Below are 16,531 nucleotides of genomic sequence, written 5' to 3' on the forward strand. Positions count from 1 at the left end.
CAGTACGTGTTTGTTTTGTTTGTATACGGTACATTGTCTGTGGCAGCATGCATGAGCTTGCATTTGGTTTCATTGATACTGTATGTGTGTGTGTGTGGGTCTTACAGCTATCCGTTTTGGGCGGATACCCCAATCTGAGAAGCAGAGGCTGAAAGCAGAGCAGGACGTCGGCGGGAAAGAGCAGCACGAGTCCCAGCAGCCGGACACAAAGAGTCTGGCCAGACAGATGCATGAAGCCTACCTCAAACACTTCCACATGAACAAAGCCAAAGCACGCGTGTTTCTCACGGGCAAGACCAGCACTCCGGTGAGCGACTGCTGTGTTGAGGACTCACTCACTGACACATAATTTATGTTGTATTGCTCATGCAAATTTAAAGCTGAGCAAAATGATGCAATGTTTAAACACTGTCCATTATAGCAGAGAGTTCCCAAATGTTTTTGAAAGTTGAACCCCCTTTGACCTAAAATAATTACATGAAGTACCCCTTGAAATTTGAACTGAAATTTGTTATTTGAAGAATTTTTCTAACCAAACAGTTTTGGTTCCTGTTGAATTCCAATGTGTTTTTTTGTCCATTCAAAGGAAGTTGGTGGAAACTGAAACTATGTGAATATCAGCATTCTTACAAATTTGTTCTTTTGTGTTCAGCAGATGAAAGAAATTCATACATGTTTGAAACAAAAATACAGCAAAAGAAGTAATATTGTGAAATTATTTTTACTACTTAAAATAACTGCTTTCTATTTTAATATATTTTAAATGTAATTTATTCTTGTGATCAAAGCTAAATTTTTTGCATCATTACTCCAGTCTTCAGTATCACATGATCCTTCAGAAATCATTCTAATATGCTGATTTGCTGTTTAAGAAACCTTTATTATTATTATTATAATTATCAATATCTAAAGCGTTTAAGTAAATTTTTTCAGGACTCTTTTATGCGTAGAAAGATCCATTTATCTGAAATATTAAGCTTTTGTAACATTATACACTATTTATGTAGTGGGTGGGGAGGGGGTATAGAAATTAATACTTTTATTTAGAAGGATGCTTTAAATGGATCAAAAGTGACAATAAAAGACATTTATAATGTTACAAAAGATTTCTATTTCAGATGAATGCTGTTCATTACATTTTAAAATAGATTCAAATAGAAAACAGTTATTTTAAATAGTAAAAATATTTCAAAATTTTACTGTTTTTGCTGTAGTTTGTATCAAATAAATGCAGGCTTGGTGAGCAGAAAAGACTTGTTTTAAAAAAACATGAAAAATCTTACAGTTCAAAAATTTTTACTGGTAGTGTACTAGTGTCAAAAATAGTTAATTAATGACTGTATTTTAATGACTTTAAATGAAGTAGCTTGGCAAGCTGCGGTTTCAAAGTAGCTTCCCCAACACTGAGTGACAGGGTGTCAATTGCTAATTAAGAAAACAGTGAGCACTAATTGCACAAGCTATTCAGTTTGAGTTGCACGGTCTGAACGCACACTTGTTCTCTGACTGTCCTCTCTCCATCCTTCATGGAAGCCCTTCGTCATCCACGACATGGACACTCTCCAGCATGCCGAGCGGAAACTACTCACCCAGCTGCTGGGCAACGTGGCATCCGGAGACGTCTCCACTCTGCAGGAGAGAGAAGTGGAGGCTCGGATCTTCCTGTTCTGCCAGTACGCCTCGGTGGCGACGGTCACGGAGGTGACGGAGTTCGCCAAGGCCGTGCCTGGCTTCGCCACCCTGGACCTCAACGACCAGGTGACTCTGCTGAAATACGGCGTGTACGAGGCGCTCTTCGCCCTGCTGGCCTCCTGCATGAACAAAGACGGGCTGCTGGTGGCTCGCGGTGGAGGCTTCATCACCCGCGAATTTCTGAAGAGCCTGCGCAAGCCCTTCAGCGACATGATGGAGCCGAAATTTCAGTTCGCCATGAGATTCAATGCCCTAGAGCTCGACGACAGCGACCTGGCACTGTTTGTGGCCGCCATCATCTGCTGCGGAGGTGAGATGCAGAGAGAGCATGCGATGTGAAATAGAGGCGGTCTTGGAAACATTTGGAAAGCATTATTTAAGTGAAACGCTACTTAACAGTGACTAGCAGCTTTTGAAAATTGGCTTTATTCAGGAATGAAATACTTGACATGAAATTGATATGTCATGCGGTTACATGCTGTACTCCAACTAGAGCTGGGGTGTTGAAACTGGGGGCCGGGGGTCATACAGAGGTGCTAGAGAAGAACAATATTTGACCAAATATAAATTTTTAAGGCTTGTCAAACTTTTATCATAAGTAAGTATTTATCATATATCTTTTTAAAAAGTTATCTTAGGGTATTTGTTAAGAATGGGGAAAGTAATTTATTTATTTATGCATGGATAAATGCTATGTCCATACATCTATTATCATTAATGTAATAGTAGGCAGAAAAAAACAAAAGGAATATTTTAAAATGCTTGATTAAATTGCATTTATACATGCTCATTTATATATAAGGTTATATTTAGGGTCTTTTGCATCAAAGTTTGGAGACCCCCTATTTTTGAATGCAAATTTAAAGGACCATTAGACTACTACAGTAATGGTGCTTTAAATGTATAAGTACATACATACATACATTTAACCTGAAGTACTCTTGCGTTTCATGAACATCTTACTCCATATTAAAGGGATAGTTCACCCTAAAAATGAAAATTCTGTCATTAATTACTCACCCTCATGTCGTTCCAAACCTGCAAGACCTTCGTTCATCTTCGGAACACAAATTAAGATATTTTTGATGAAATCTGAGCGCTTTCTGACCTTGCATAGACAGCAACGCAACTAAACGTAGTAAGGACATTGTTAAAATAGTCCATGTGACATCAGTGGTTCAACCTTAATTTTATGAAGCTACGAGAATACTTTTTGTACGCAAAGAAAGAAGAGAAGAGAAGAAATTATTGAATAAAGTCATTATTTTTTTGCTTTGTGCACAAAATTATTCTCGTAGCTTCATAACATTAGGTAGAATCACTGATGTCACATGGACTATTTTAAGTTGTGTTGCTGTCTATGCAGAGTCAGAAAGCTCTCAAATTTCATCAAAAATATCTTAATTTGTGTTCTGAAGATGAACAAAGGGCTTAAGGGTTTGGAACGACATGAAGGTGAGTAATTAATGACAGAATTTTCATTTTGGGTGAACTATCCCTTTAATGTTATCTCCTTTGCTGAACTCTAAGTAGGTTAGTTGTGGTTCAGGTTGTTTTTATGTCACCTCTGGAGTCCCACAGCCAGCAGCTTTTGAAAGGCATGATATAATAATGGTCGGAGTGAGATTGAGATTTTGTTCTCTTGAGGGCTAGCAAAAATAACCACAGTTTCCTCTCCCGCCGGTTCTAGCAGCAGCCCGAGGAACTGCTGCCGTACGGCAGAGACCTGAGAGCAGATGCTTCCATAAACCGCAGCTTCCGGGAGAGCTGCTGTTTTCTTACAACATATATATGCTAAAGAGACACAGCGTTAGCAAAAACTAAAAAATACATAATTCATGGACACACTGTACAGTCTACTGCTCAAAATTTGTCATGCAGTGACGTCATGATGTTTAATACAACTTTTGACACAATATCAATTGAACAGGAAAGTCCTTTATTTGAAAAGTTCGGTATTAATATCAAAATGTGACCTTGGAACACAAAACCAGTCATAAGTAGCACAGGTATATTTATAGCAAATAGCCAACAACACATTGTATGCGTCAAAATTATCGATTTTTCTTTTATGCCAAAAATCATTAAGATATTTAGTAAAGATCATGTTCCATGATGACATTTTGTAAATTTCCTACCGTAAATATATTAAAACTTAATTTCTGATTAGTAGTATGCATTGTTAAGGACTTCATTTGGACAACTTTAAAGGTGATTTTCTCAATATTTTGATTTTTTGCACCCTCAGATTCCATGTTTTCAAATAGTCATATGTCGGCCAAATATTGTCCGATCATAACAAACCATACATCAATGGAAAGCTTATTTATTCATATTTTTAAAAAAAATATATCCTTATGACTGGTTTTGTGGTTCAGGGTCACAGATTAATAAGTGATAATAATGGCATGAATCAGTTAAATAATTTGAAGTGTCTCTCTCTCTGGATCTCCACCGACAGACCGTCCAGGACTGAGCGACGCGTCGCAGATCGAGCGCATCCAGGAGAGCATCATCCACGCCCTGCGGCTCCACCTGTTGTCCAACCACCCCGACAACGCCTTACTCTTTCCTAAGCTGCTGCAGAAATTGGCCGACCTGCGGCAGCTGGTGACGGAGCACGCGGAGTTGGTCCAGGAGATCAACAAGACGGAGGACGCTTCACTCCACCCACTTCTGCAGGAGATCTACAGGGACATGTACTGACTTCGAAACGTCACCGTTCTCAGCATACTCGAGAGATCCCTCTGAGTTCGGGACAGGAGATAAAGGACGCTCAGCTCAGAGGGGGAAAAAAGCCCAGCGGGAACATCTTTACGGTGCGCACCTGCTATCGCATCAAGCACTGGCGGGACATTATAGGGAAAAACCGGTGTAATTCTAGGCACTAACCTTTAATCGGGCACATACCTTTATAAGGTCATTGCCTATAGTCCCGTAGAAAAGTGCTATAGATGCTTTTGTAAATTTGCCAAAAAGTGGATTACAGGTGCAGTAAATAGATGGCACTCATAATATACGCATTGGCTCGCTGTAAACTGGCAGTAGACCATTAAAGTGCCATATTTAGCTTCACAAGCATGTGTTTATAGTGCGAGAGCATAGTTGCCTTGTATTGTTTTTGATAAATGTGGCCACACAGAGATGATGCACTGCTGCTCTCCTTCTATGTAGTTTGAAGGGCGGGGCTTTGGAGATTACAAGGGGCGTGGCTACCGATCGGTCGACCTAGCTCTGCACTTTTAAACTCGAGCCGCCTCTGCCAAATAAGCACCAGCAGTCAAGATTTAGGACCTGGAAAATATATATAGTTGACTATCCTGAATAAGGGGTGATTTTTAATATGTTTAAATGCCAGAATGAAATGTATAGAGAGAGAGCCATATAAATCAGATTGTTTGTTACCTCATTTCAAATGCTTGTACATTGAACATCATTTGTAAAATCTTTTGTATAAAAATATTATTGTACACTGTATAGCACTCCAACTGTAATTTTATTGTACAAATGTGTTATGTGTTCTGACTTATTACCTGTATTTGATTGGTAAATTATTGTTTTACTGAGGTTTTTTTTTTTTTTTTTAAAGAAAAATTAATTTTCGTATTTTGAGCAAAATCTACGAGTTGACGATCCATAAGACTTGATCAGAAAGTGCGTTGTAGACTGTTGCAATTTTTAATGAATCATTTCATCTTTAGTTGTGGCTTTTGGGTGCGTAATTACTGACTGATCTCATCTGGTGTTTGTAGTTTGAATTGAAATCTAATGTAAATGAAAAATGTTTCTAAAAACAGCCTGAAATGAGCGGCGTGGTCGTGTTTTATTTCTGGCGCCATCCTCTGTCCAGTCTGATGTACTGCAAGCGTAAAGTGTAAAACGGAAACGCCGAGACTGTCCTTCTTGGCCCCCCGTCGTGATGTCGCAGCAGCATGGCGCGCTCTCAGGTCGCGTGCTCACTCAAAACAAACAGTTAGGATGTGTTTGAATGGGACGTAAAGGTTGTGCAGCTCGAGAGTAATGGATTTGAACGAAGGGTCCGCGCTCGGCGTCTTCACCTGCGAGCTGTGTGAACTGTGCAGTCCTTACAGCTTCTACGGCCAGAAGCCGCCGAACACCAGAGCAATAGTGTACGTACAAACAGTATTTGTGACACTGCAAAATAGCGCACGGTGTTTATATGCTATGAAGAGCGTTTTTAGTATAGCTTTAGTGATTATCTATCTAATAAAACGTGTCGGTGGTAACCACCCTGCTAAAAAAAACAATAGAAACCATCACAGAAATTCTAATGGTTTCCATTAAAATACCATTATAAACCTTTAGCTTTTTCCAGTGAAACTATTACAAAATTCCTTTTTGTAGTGTGTTTTGGGTATTTTTCCAATAGGATTTAACATCCTACCAATAGAATCCATCACACACCAGTAGACACCATTCTAGTTTCCATTAAAACCAATACAATTCCCATTAAAACCATTATATTTTCTATTGTGTCTTGGGCAGGGTTCTATTGTTTTTTCAGCAGGGCAAGACTGTTGGTTATCAACATTCTTCAAAATATTGTATTTTGTGTTCCAGTTACACAGGTTTGCAACATTAGGGTGAGTAAACGATAAACGAATAGGCCATGTGGACATAATGTGAATAATTGTAATATTTGTAAAGTAAAAATGGGAAAATGACACTGTAAATTTGTGTTCTGTCAGAGTAACTTTGGTGACATTTGGTAAAGGTTGGGACTATTCTCAATAATCCATTAAGTACATAATTAGTATAAACCGTTTCTTTTTGATCATTAGATGTTTGTGTGCTCTTATAATGAAGTGATTTCAAATGACACCATGCAGCAAAATATTGAACATTCACATCACAAAGCACTATAGGGGCTTGATAATAGTATTTGTTTGTTTTTATTATTAATAATAATAATAGTATTATAGCAAAACCACGAAACCTTTCGTATGAAGCTACAATCGCTTGTTTTTATTAAGCAGTAGGAATTTTTATCATTTCAAAAGGAGGAAAATCAAAAGCCTATTTGAGAGCCATGTCTTTTTATTAAGCAATACGAATTTTGACCGTAGCTTCATAATATATATAATCATACAATTTTACTGTGATTTACAGGGGACACCCTCTTGAACATTCAGTGAAACAATATTTGAAATATATTGTAAACATATAATAAATATAAAAAATTAAGCATATTTAGTACAAGGATGATTTGACATTTAAAGAGACTATTTTATTAGTTTTTGCCACTATCCTTAAAACCACTAGATTTTACTCATGCCAGCGAGACGATTTGAATAATTAAAAAATAATAATAAAATGTTCACTTTTTCTTTTATATATTTTAATAACTACAGGTTAGAATAAGTATGTTGTTTAATTTGAACCTAAATATCTGATATGACAATAGAACATTATTTCACCCATTTCTGGACCCATTTTATTTTCTCAAATGTTATTTGAAACATTAAAACAGATACTTGCTTTAATATGCTATTTATGTATGTGAAATCATCTTTGTAAAGTTGTGCTCTGTTTTGTCGTCTAACAATTTGCAGTATTTCCATGATCTGACCTGTGAAATGTGTTTCCTGAAATCAGTGCTTATCACAGCAGACACAGAAAGGACTTGTAGGCTGATATCTGAGCTAAAAGCTCATTAGTACATGTTTGTAGTTGGCCATTTAACACTCTGTACTTTGATTTAAATATCTGATCAGTGGTATGTGCTTGAATAATTGCATGATGTGTTGTCAGTGACTGAGATGTGCTTTTGTGCTTTGTCGTTTGTCCCGCAGGCTCTTGGAGGAATGTTACGGCATGAAGGATCCCTTCAGCCCAGAGAGAGAAAAGTTTCTGGTTTTAGGATCCAAGTGCTGTCTGTGCAGTAAGACGGTGTGTGTGGGAACGGTACGTGTAGCTTTGATTTAAAAAAAAAAAAAAAACACGGCTCTCCAATAGTCTATTGGTTTCCCTCCTTTTTGAATGATTCGGTGAAAGAAATAATGTATAAAAATGATCCATTGATCTCTTCCATTGTTGAAAAATGTGAAGATGATATCGATTAAACAATACTTTTATGCTTGTATGTAGTGAAGAACAACAGTGGCAGCATCAGGATCATTATGATATATATTTATTGAAATCAATGTCAACATATCAATAAGCTTGTGTTTTTTTGTTTTTTCTGACAGGACTGCAGTCTGTTCTACACCAAGCGCTTTTGTTTGCCTTGTGTGCGGGGTCACCTTCAGCAGTTTCCAGAAGAGGTTCAGAACGAGGTGCTGAGGAAGAAGAGTGTCCAGAAGATGTCCTCTTCATGATGCTAGAATGATTTAGTCAGGACACTAGTGAGCCATCTGGCCAGACACACAATATTAACCTTTTTTTTTTCTTGCACAACTGGAGGCAGCAGAACATGTTTTGATTAAAATCATGTGTTTGCTGTCGTTTACTGTGATGAGTTTTACAAACGAGTTTTATGATAGTGGTAAATGCATTGTGTTGCATGTAGGAACTATAAAATAAATTATATTTATGTGTATGTTTGTGATTATTTGATGACTGAAAGATAAATGACTGATATATGAATGTCTGATGTAGGTGAGCCTCGAACCAGTTGTTGGAGTGCAAACCTGTTGTGAGCATGCGCATGCAAACGCTACCTCTACACCACACCTCCAGACCTGCCGCTTTATAAATCATTCCAGCCATTAGTTGCAAAAACCACAGGTAAGTAGTGAAGTATAAGTTCCAGCACATGTATAGATCTGTGGCTCAGCGGTCTGAGCACTGGCAGACAACACCAGAGGTCCCTGGTTCAAATCCAGCCAGATTGCCACAATTAGTCAATTGCAGTGGAACCGGAGAAGAGTGGCTGACAGGAGCAGACCAGAGATGGTGGAATACTTGACCTTGGCTGACAGGACTGGCCATGGAGCATTGGCATTGCTGGAGACTGGAACGGTAACCAAAGTAGTGAGACAACAGTGAAGAGGAGAGTGATGACAGCACCCAAAGAAGTCCCAGCCTCTAAGACACAAAATGCTAATTTAAAATTACTTAAAGCTGTCTGTAAGTTTTGTCGCCATCTCTGTTTGAAAACCTGGAATTGCAGCTCTGTGCGGAATTATCTCCCCTGCGTGGGGTTGTACTCCGGCACAGCACGGCATCCAGTGCAGATGAATCTAATGTTTTGAGTACTATGTTTGTTAGTCTGTCGATCACCGCACAGGTGTGGATACTGTACTCAGGAATCACATATTCTAGCCTACGTCTTGGAATATATGACCCAAATAAGAATTTTCACAGTATATTGCCATCTAAACAAGTAACAAACAAGTCTGCCACGTTTGTTCTGACCAAGTGAGGAAAAAAGCAATACAATAAATCGCGCTACCAATGGTAAATAAATCTAACGATCGGTTAGCTCATATCATATCTAACCGTGCAAATTATTATTATTGTTATACTTTATTCTCAAATTACTAATGTTAACAACATCAGCATTGCGTGACAATGAGTATAGTGTGTACAGTCTGTAGAGTCTAATCTCTAATTGTCATACCATTCGAATGTCATGTTAAGAAATTCTTTTAACCCAAAAAGCAAACTATGCTCCCTTCCAACCGGTTCTCTTTAAAATACAAATCTTGTGTAAGCCCAGGCTATCTGTAATCAGAAGCACATTTAAAACTGGAATATAATTTAATTTCATTCACATGTGTTTCATAAACACATAATCCTTTCTGGATTACAATCCGCCATCAAAATGATACATTTAATTATTCTATCTTCCGTGAGAAAAGGCTATAAACGATCTGCCACCTGCAGGATCCTCACATGTTATATAATCCATTTAATTTATATCTTATTTTATATAAATGTATTCAGTACAAAATACATTTAAGTATACAAATATTTTAAACAAAATATTACAAAAAACATCAATATATAAAAATAAAGAAAAATATTAAAACAAAATAAATTTATATATATATATAAATGTATTCAATACGTAAAAATTAATAAATGTATATATTTAAAAAGTTAATTGACATTGATTTATATATAACTAATTAATTAAAATTGATTGATTATAAAAAATTAAACAACATATTACAAAAAACCAATACATAAAAATAAAAATATAAAACAAAATTAATTTCTATAAAAAATAAATATCTATCTATCTATCTATCTATATATATATATATATATATATTCAATGTGTAGTAAAAATTTTTTACATTTATATATAAAAATGTATTGACATTGATTTATATATTAAAAATTATTAAAATTGATTGATTATATATAAAAATTAAAACAAAATATTACAAAAACCCAATACATAAAAATAAAAATATATTAAAACAAAATTAATTTCTATAAATATATGTATATATATATATATGTTTATAGAAATGTATTCAATGTAAAAAATTATAAATGTATATATAAAAATGAATTAACATTGATTTATATATAAATAAATATTACAATTGTTTATATATAAAAATTAAAACAAAATATTACAAAGAAACTATATAAAAATTAAAATATATTAAAACAAAATTAATTTCTATAAATATATATATATAAATTAATTGACATTGATTTATATATTATTATTATTTTAAATTGATTATATATAAAAATTAAAACAAAATATTACAAAAACATCAATATATAAAAATATATTAAAACAAAATGTATATATTTCTATAAATAAATATATATATATATATATATATATATATATAAAATTATTTTATATATCTCTCTCTATATATAAATTATATATATATATATACATTTCATACTTCATACCTACATTTCATTTAGGGCTGCTTTCAACTCTGCAGGAAGCAGCTCATCCAGAAGCAGGACTCTACATCAATACACTTCACATTATCAACAATTACACAAACGACTTCAATGAGCAAAAAGAACAAATACTGCAGCTACAGACCACTTATGCCATACTCGCATGCAATAAACACCTTCAGGGGCTTTTTCTAACACTTCATGGAGTTTTACTGGGCATCGTTAATTTCATCCACTAGATGGCAGTAAAGCCATGTGTGTCTCCAGCACTGCAGCGACTTTTCCTACAAACAATGAATCCAATGCATGCATAAACATAAACAACTGTTGACATGCCAAAGATGACATTTCAATAATCACGAACATAAATTATAACAATAAATAACTTTTAACAAATGTCCAAAATTGTGACTTCACAATACTGCTGTAGTTCAGTCACTTAGTTCTATGCATTTAGCTCAAGTCTGTGTTTTCAATTCACTCATCTATAATACACTGATTTATATAGATCAGTGCATCATGTCACATTGCTGAGGACAAAGCAGTGAACATATCAATGTGTGATTGTATATAGATAGGCCTGTGATATTCATAGATTTCACCTTTTCCACAGAGCTCAAACCAACACAGATGCTCTTGAAAAGAAAGTCTAAAGGGGGTGCTGGAACATTTCAGCTACTTATTACTGGTAATGCCAAAGTCTGCCACAGATAAGCTGCCTGCCAACTATGACCTCAGGCTTGGCAGAGAGATAACAAATCACACAGAGGTTTAGGAGTGTCCCGTGTTCCCGTCGGTCTCCGTCACACCGTGATGTGCATTACAGCTTCATGACATGGTCACATGTACATTATAAAGTTTTGCTATTATCTTTTTAACACCTTGATGACACATTTAGTGTTGCTGATTCAGACAATTGACAAACCACAATCTTAATCTGCAGCTGTGTTGCCAGATCATCATAAACGTTTCATACTTAGCAAAAGGTTTACACAAAGATTTACATCACAATATTTGAAAGCCATACAGCCCTAATTTAATTTTCACAACTTTTTCTAACTATATTTGAATCTAAAGTCCAATAATTTGCTGGATTTTTATAATTTATTAATTTACTTATAGTTTTACTCAATTTAAAGAAAAACTTTCTTCCCCCAGGCAATCTACCTCACAAACAGGTAAATGTTTTCCCCATTATGCAATAAAAATATGTGCAATAACCTTGTATTTATTTGTTACCACCCTACATTCTACTACATCCCTACATCTTATTCTATTCTATTTCTATTGATATTCATAGCGCATCTGTACAAACAATCTATTTAATTTTTTCAATTTATTTTTCTAAATAAATTTGATTTACATATGTGTATTTTATTCACATCTTATTTGTATTTTTTTTATTATATCTGTGCTGTTGTCCCTGTATACTGGAAGCTTGTGACCCTAAAACAAATTCCTGGTGTGCAAACATACTTGGCAATAAAGTCTGAAATATTTTACAGCTTGATAAATTAGCATTTTCCCTCAAAGAAATGTCAACAGCATTTTAACATTTCAATCATTTCCGTGATTTTTGCTGGTCTACAAATCACGCTTTTAAAATTAAGTCACCTTCATGGTTTCTTCTTCAAAAGAAACAATATTTAAAGGATTAAGCTCAAATAACCAGGAACTAAATTGTTTCCTCCCTTTTTTTTCCCTCACTTTCACTCATTTTATTGACTGTGTTGTCTCATTTTAGATCATCTCGAGGGCCCCAGGGTTCACGACAGCTGCCATATCACAACATTTACACCAAATCGCACATAAACCAGGGTCGCTGGCTTAGAATAAGCGGACCTGGCAACACGGGACTGCGGGAAGCGCGAGTCTCTAGTATTTGTATCGTTTTTCACTGATGGGCGGGCCCCGCGCTCCGCCGGCCAATGAGAAGCATCTTCTGTTTAAATAGCCTTCGCTGTCAATCTTTTTTTCCCCTGCCAGTTTACTTGCGATCGCCATATTGGGTGCTCGCCTACTCGAATGACTCGTCTGTTTTTCTTCGGAATTACTACGAGACGGCATCGGAGTCGCGCGCTGTTTTCATGACTTGTTTTCCACGCGCCTTCGCCTTTCCGCACGCATTCGCGCGTTTGTTATGCGTGCGCTCTGCGTCTCGCTCGGCTCTCTCGGGAAGAAGGATCGCTCTTAGTTAGACCGCGTCTGGCTCGATTGCGACTGCGATTCTCGGGACGAACTTTCACGTGCAAGATGTCAAAAGTGCGCGTCTCCAATGGAAGCCCGACGCTGGAGAGGGTGGACGCGAGGCAGGCGGATCACGCCAAACTGCCGGTCTGCAGAAACCTCTTCGGCTCCGTGGATCGCGAAGAGTTCGCGAGGGACGTCAAGGAGCAAATGCTGGAGATGGAGAAAGCGTCCAAGGATAAATGGAATTACGACTTCGCCAAAAACGAGCCGCTCGCGCCTGGCGACTACGAGTGGCAGGAGGTGGACGCGAAAGAGGTGCCGGAGTTTTACACCAGACCGCCTCACGCAAAACAGGATACCTCGACCGGGACAGTGGATCATAACGGGAACCACGACTATTTGTTGACAACGAGCGTACAGGGGGACTCTGACAACGCGGAGCACGGGAGTCGCTCGGATTGCCGAACGGCGCTGACCACGCCGAGAAAAAGACCGTCGACAGAGGATCAGGGTAAATGTTTCGGAAGTCTCGGTGCTTTTGCGTTATTTGCGCGCAGATCTCGGGGGACAAACAGTTTGCCCTCCCGATCGTGCGTAATGCTGAAACGGCTTGCTTTCGTGGTCTTGCTCGCAAATGAAGTCGCTTTTCTAACACCATCTTCATTCTTTCGATAGATCTTCCTTGCCAAAGTAAAAGAGCCAACGTCCAAGCGACCGAGGCGAACCGCTGTCCAGAGACGAGTTCGCACGCGCCCAGCAAGTCGGATCCCAAAACGTAAACAAGGTGAGTTTCGTGCGCGCTGTCTAGTGCCTGACTTATTTTACGCATTGATGTAAACGCGTGTTAACTTAATGCTAAAAAGATCGCGTTCAATATAGCTGATGTTTGTTTATTTATATATATATATATATATATATATATATATATATATATATATATATATATTATATTATATTATATTATATTATATATTATTGTTCTCTCGGTTTTATTGTTGTACGCTAAAATGCTAGGAATGTTCGTTCCTTGACGCGTGCTTGTCCACCGTGGACAGTCCACGCGTTCGCAGTGTGGAAAGCGGTTGGTTTGGCCTTTTAAAACAAACGCGCGTTTAGACGTTCTGTCACCGCGCAAGTGACAGTCGAGTCAAACGGGACTCAAATGCATAACATTGTAGTAACACGTCAGCAGGTCTCTTGTAGGGTGTGCGCGTGGGAGGAGGAGGGGGTCTGGGTTCACAATGCAGGCATATACTTGCGCGCAAAATTCCTCGCTTTTCATTCGCGCTGTCCTGCGCTATCGCTCCTGTTTTAAACGCGTAGTGGAGATGGGCGTTTGTTTACGCGCAAATATTGTTTTTTTCATGCATTATTGTCGTTGTGAAGTTTTTGCAAGCGCGTTCGACATGTTATTTCCTTTGCTAATCAAGTTTTTTTCCCCCTTGTTCCCTACAGAGATAGATGAAGAAGACTATTTTCTCCATCAAATACTTCAAGAGCTTTATGAAGTAAACAGGGACAGCGGTTGAAAATTACAAATCGAGCCTTGGAGAGGCTGTATAAGCACTGAATTTTTACACTAAAGTTTTGGCACTCGAAAGAATATATTTGCCTCAAAAGCAGACAATGTAGCAGTGTGCAATTGGAGTTTCGTTTGTTCTTTTACTACCTATGTATATACTTTCATTTTATATGTAGCACATTTAAATGTAACATTAAGATAAAAAAAAATAACACAATCATGTATAAATGGAGTGCGTTTGACTTGAAGAATTGCTGTGCAGTTTTCCAAACGTCTCCCCAAAATGAACCCTTTTAAAGTAAATATAACACACTCACACACACACACACACACACAAACACACACCATTTCCCTTTAATTAGGTTTAACAATCCCATTGTCTCAGTTTTGGCTGGCTCAGGATGTTAACAGTCAGAAATACACCTTCATGTGTATCAGTGTTGTGCTCAACAGCAGCAGCACAACCTTGGACATTTTTTTTTAAGTTGCACAAATGTCACTGTTTGTAAAGCATTACAGACTTTTTCCATCTTCTATGATCTGGCTAAATTAAAATGATTCGATATTTGCATTAATACCATTCATGTTTATTGGTACTTGTATATGATTTTACCAGCCAAAGTTACAGCATGTTGGGCATGTGGTGTTCTTCTCTGAAGGGACTGTGACTCCTAGTGTGGTATTAAGTTTTTCATGTTTTTTTTTTTACAGTATTATTATATCCCCGGGTTACTCCACTAATTTTATTTTCTCTTTTTTAAATTATTTCTTTTTTTTTTTTTGCCATAAAGATGCAAATTCACATGAACTACAAATCCTACTGAGTACACATAAAAAAAAAAAAGTGCAACTGTAGTGACCAATTGATTTTCTTATTTCTTGTTTTTGTCAATTTTATATATATATTTTTTCTATTCATTTCTGTGTAGCATAATGTATATATAAATATATATTTCTTTTTTTTTTTCTTTAACACTGGGCCATACAATTAAGAACAATGTTAGTCCATGAAGCCACTTCTTTGCCACAATATATTTGGCTTTCGTGTTGAACATGACATGGCACTATGACAAAAAAAAAAAAGTAAGTAAAAACCGGCAAAACATTAAATTAAGACGTTACACTGCATGTGTGTAAAACATTGAAGTGTACCTGTGTGTACTGCTTTGTAAAGAAGAAAAAAAAAAAAAGATAAAAAAAAAAAAACACTGAGGAAATTATACTAACTTATTTATGTCAAGCTTTTTGTTGTTTATGACTATCCAAAGTGGCATTTGTGCATTTTCTGTATGTACTTCTTTTTATAGTTTTTTTTTTTTCCCTCCACAAATTTGTGCAAGGTTGCAAACTGAGCCTATTAAAAATTTGATGTGGATTGTGTACTGCTTTATAAATGAGATGATTAAAACATAATGACATGAACACCTTCACCTGACTCCTTTTCATTATATTGTGCAGGAAACAATTTGGAATGAAAACACACTCTTAGGGGAAACTTAAATACACTTCTCACACCCTGCATTAGCAAAAGCCCCAAACTGACCATAAGCTGTGCTAAAAACCTAAATAACTTTAAAACAAATCATAACAGAATTGATAAATAAATCACTCTCTGGTGCTAAACTGGTATGTGGCAGAATGAAACCTATGGGATTTAGTGTTTTTTTTTTTTTCAACCCACACAAGCACCTGTCCACAAAAGCACAATTATTCAATTTAAACTGCACGCACTTTTTAAATTTATTTTTAATTTTTTTATTTAGTGATATTGAACAAGGCTGCTCATGACATGCTCATAAAATTGATTTTCTTATGTAGTGTAATACATATGATATGATTAACCTGCTATTAAACTGTTTCCACATTTCAGATCTCTTTTAGATTGTCTTCAAATAATATGCTACATGTAATATTCCATATTAAATGTAAATAGCAAAGAAGCTCTGTGTTGAATTTGAATCTGACACTTTTAAAAAATAAAACAAAACATAACAAAAAACCTTGGCACTGCAAAATACTACAATTGACCCCAGTATGTTTTGTTTTAATATATTAATAAACCCAATGTGTCCAACTATATTACTCAAAACACGCTGTGTCAAATCGAAACGCTGTTTGACTTTAAAGTGTTTTGGTCGCGCGTGTTGACTTGCAAAAGACACACACCCTCAAATATTTATCGCGATTATTAGAGATAACGTACGTGGTCACGTTGAACTTATTCTGCTCGTACATTATCCTTGGAATATACAGGGCATTTTCGGTGAATTTTTACAGCGTTTT

At 36.5% G+C, this 16,531-nt stretch overlaps 3 protein-coding genes across 3 annotated transcripts in view; all 3 read left to right on the top strand.

Moving 5' to 3' along the window:
- The window catches only part of pparaa (peroxisome proliferator-activated receptor alpha a), a 29,990-nt gene extending 24,491 nt beyond the window's left edge, over nt 1-5,499 (top strand). Inside the window, 4 exon segments of the mRNA XM_058773455.1 lie at nt 108-307; nt 1,534-2,002; nt 4,154-4,369; nt 4,372-5,499. Of these exon segments, the coding sequence (XP_058629438.1) occupies nt 108-307; nt 1,534-2,002; nt 4,154-4,369; nt 4,372-4,583 (1,097 nt within the window). The 3' untranslated portion in view covers nt 4,584-5,499.
- A 78-nt stretch (nt 5,500-5,577) lies between these two features.
- cdpf1 (cysteine rich DPF motif domain containing 1) lies at nt 5,578-8,449 on the top strand. The gene is made up of 3 exons (XM_058773459.1): nt 5,578-5,822; nt 7,506-7,617; nt 7,902-8,449. The coding sequence occupies exons 1-3, from the start codon at nt 5,713-5,715 to the stop codon at nt 8,028-8,030; spliced, it is 351 nt and encodes a 116-aa protein (XP_058629442.1). The 5' UTR covers nt 5,578-5,712; the 3' UTR covers nt 8,031-8,449.
- A 4,043-nt stretch (nt 8,450-12,492) lies between these two features.
- On the top strand, nt 12,493-15,678 carry cdkn1ba (cyclin dependent kinase inhibitor 1Ba). Its single transcript, XM_058772057.1, has 3 exons — nt 12,493-13,237; nt 13,402-13,510; nt 14,182-15,678. The coding sequence occupies exons 1-2, from the start codon at nt 12,790-12,792 to the stop codon at nt 13,503-13,505; spliced, it is 552 nt and encodes a 183-aa protein (XP_058628040.1). The 5' UTR covers nt 12,493-12,789; the 3' UTR covers nt 13,506-13,510; nt 14,182-15,678.
- Nucleotides 15,679-16,531: the final 853 nt, after the last annotated feature.

The sequence above is a fragment of the Onychostoma macrolepis genome, chromosome 04, assembly GCF_012432095.1.
Source record: "Onychostoma macrolepis isolate SWU-2019 chromosome 04, ASM1243209v1, whole genome shotgun sequence".
In the NCBI taxonomy this organism is placed as follows: Eukaryota; Metazoa; Chordata; class Actinopteri; order Cypriniformes; family Cyprinidae; genus Onychostoma; species Onychostoma macrolepis.

What these genes read in the sequence shown, in the direction of transcription:
- cdpf1 (XM_058773459.1), top strand. Translation starts at nt 5,713, where the DNA reads ATGGATTTGAACGAAGGGTCCGCGCTCGGCGTCTTCACCTGCGAGCTG. An exon ending in CCGAACACCAGAGCAATAGT is followed by an intron (nt 5,823 to 7,505) that starts GTACGTACAAAC and finishes TTTGTCCCGCAG; the next exon opens with GCTCTTGGAGGAATGTTACG. An exon ending in AGACGGTGTGTGTGGGAACG is followed by an intron (nt 7,618 to 7,901) that starts GTACGTGTAGCT and finishes TTTTTCTGACAG; the next exon opens with GACTGCAGTCTGTTCTACAC.
- cdkn1ba (XM_058772057.1), top strand. Translation starts at nt 12,790, where the DNA reads ATGTCAAAAGTGCGCGTCTCCAATGGAAGCCCGACGCTGGAGAGGGTG. An exon ending in ACCGTCGACAGAGGATCAGG is followed by an intron (nt 13,238 to 13,401) that starts GTAAATGTTTCG and finishes TTCTTTCGATAG; the next exon opens with ATCTTCCTTGCCAAAGTAAA.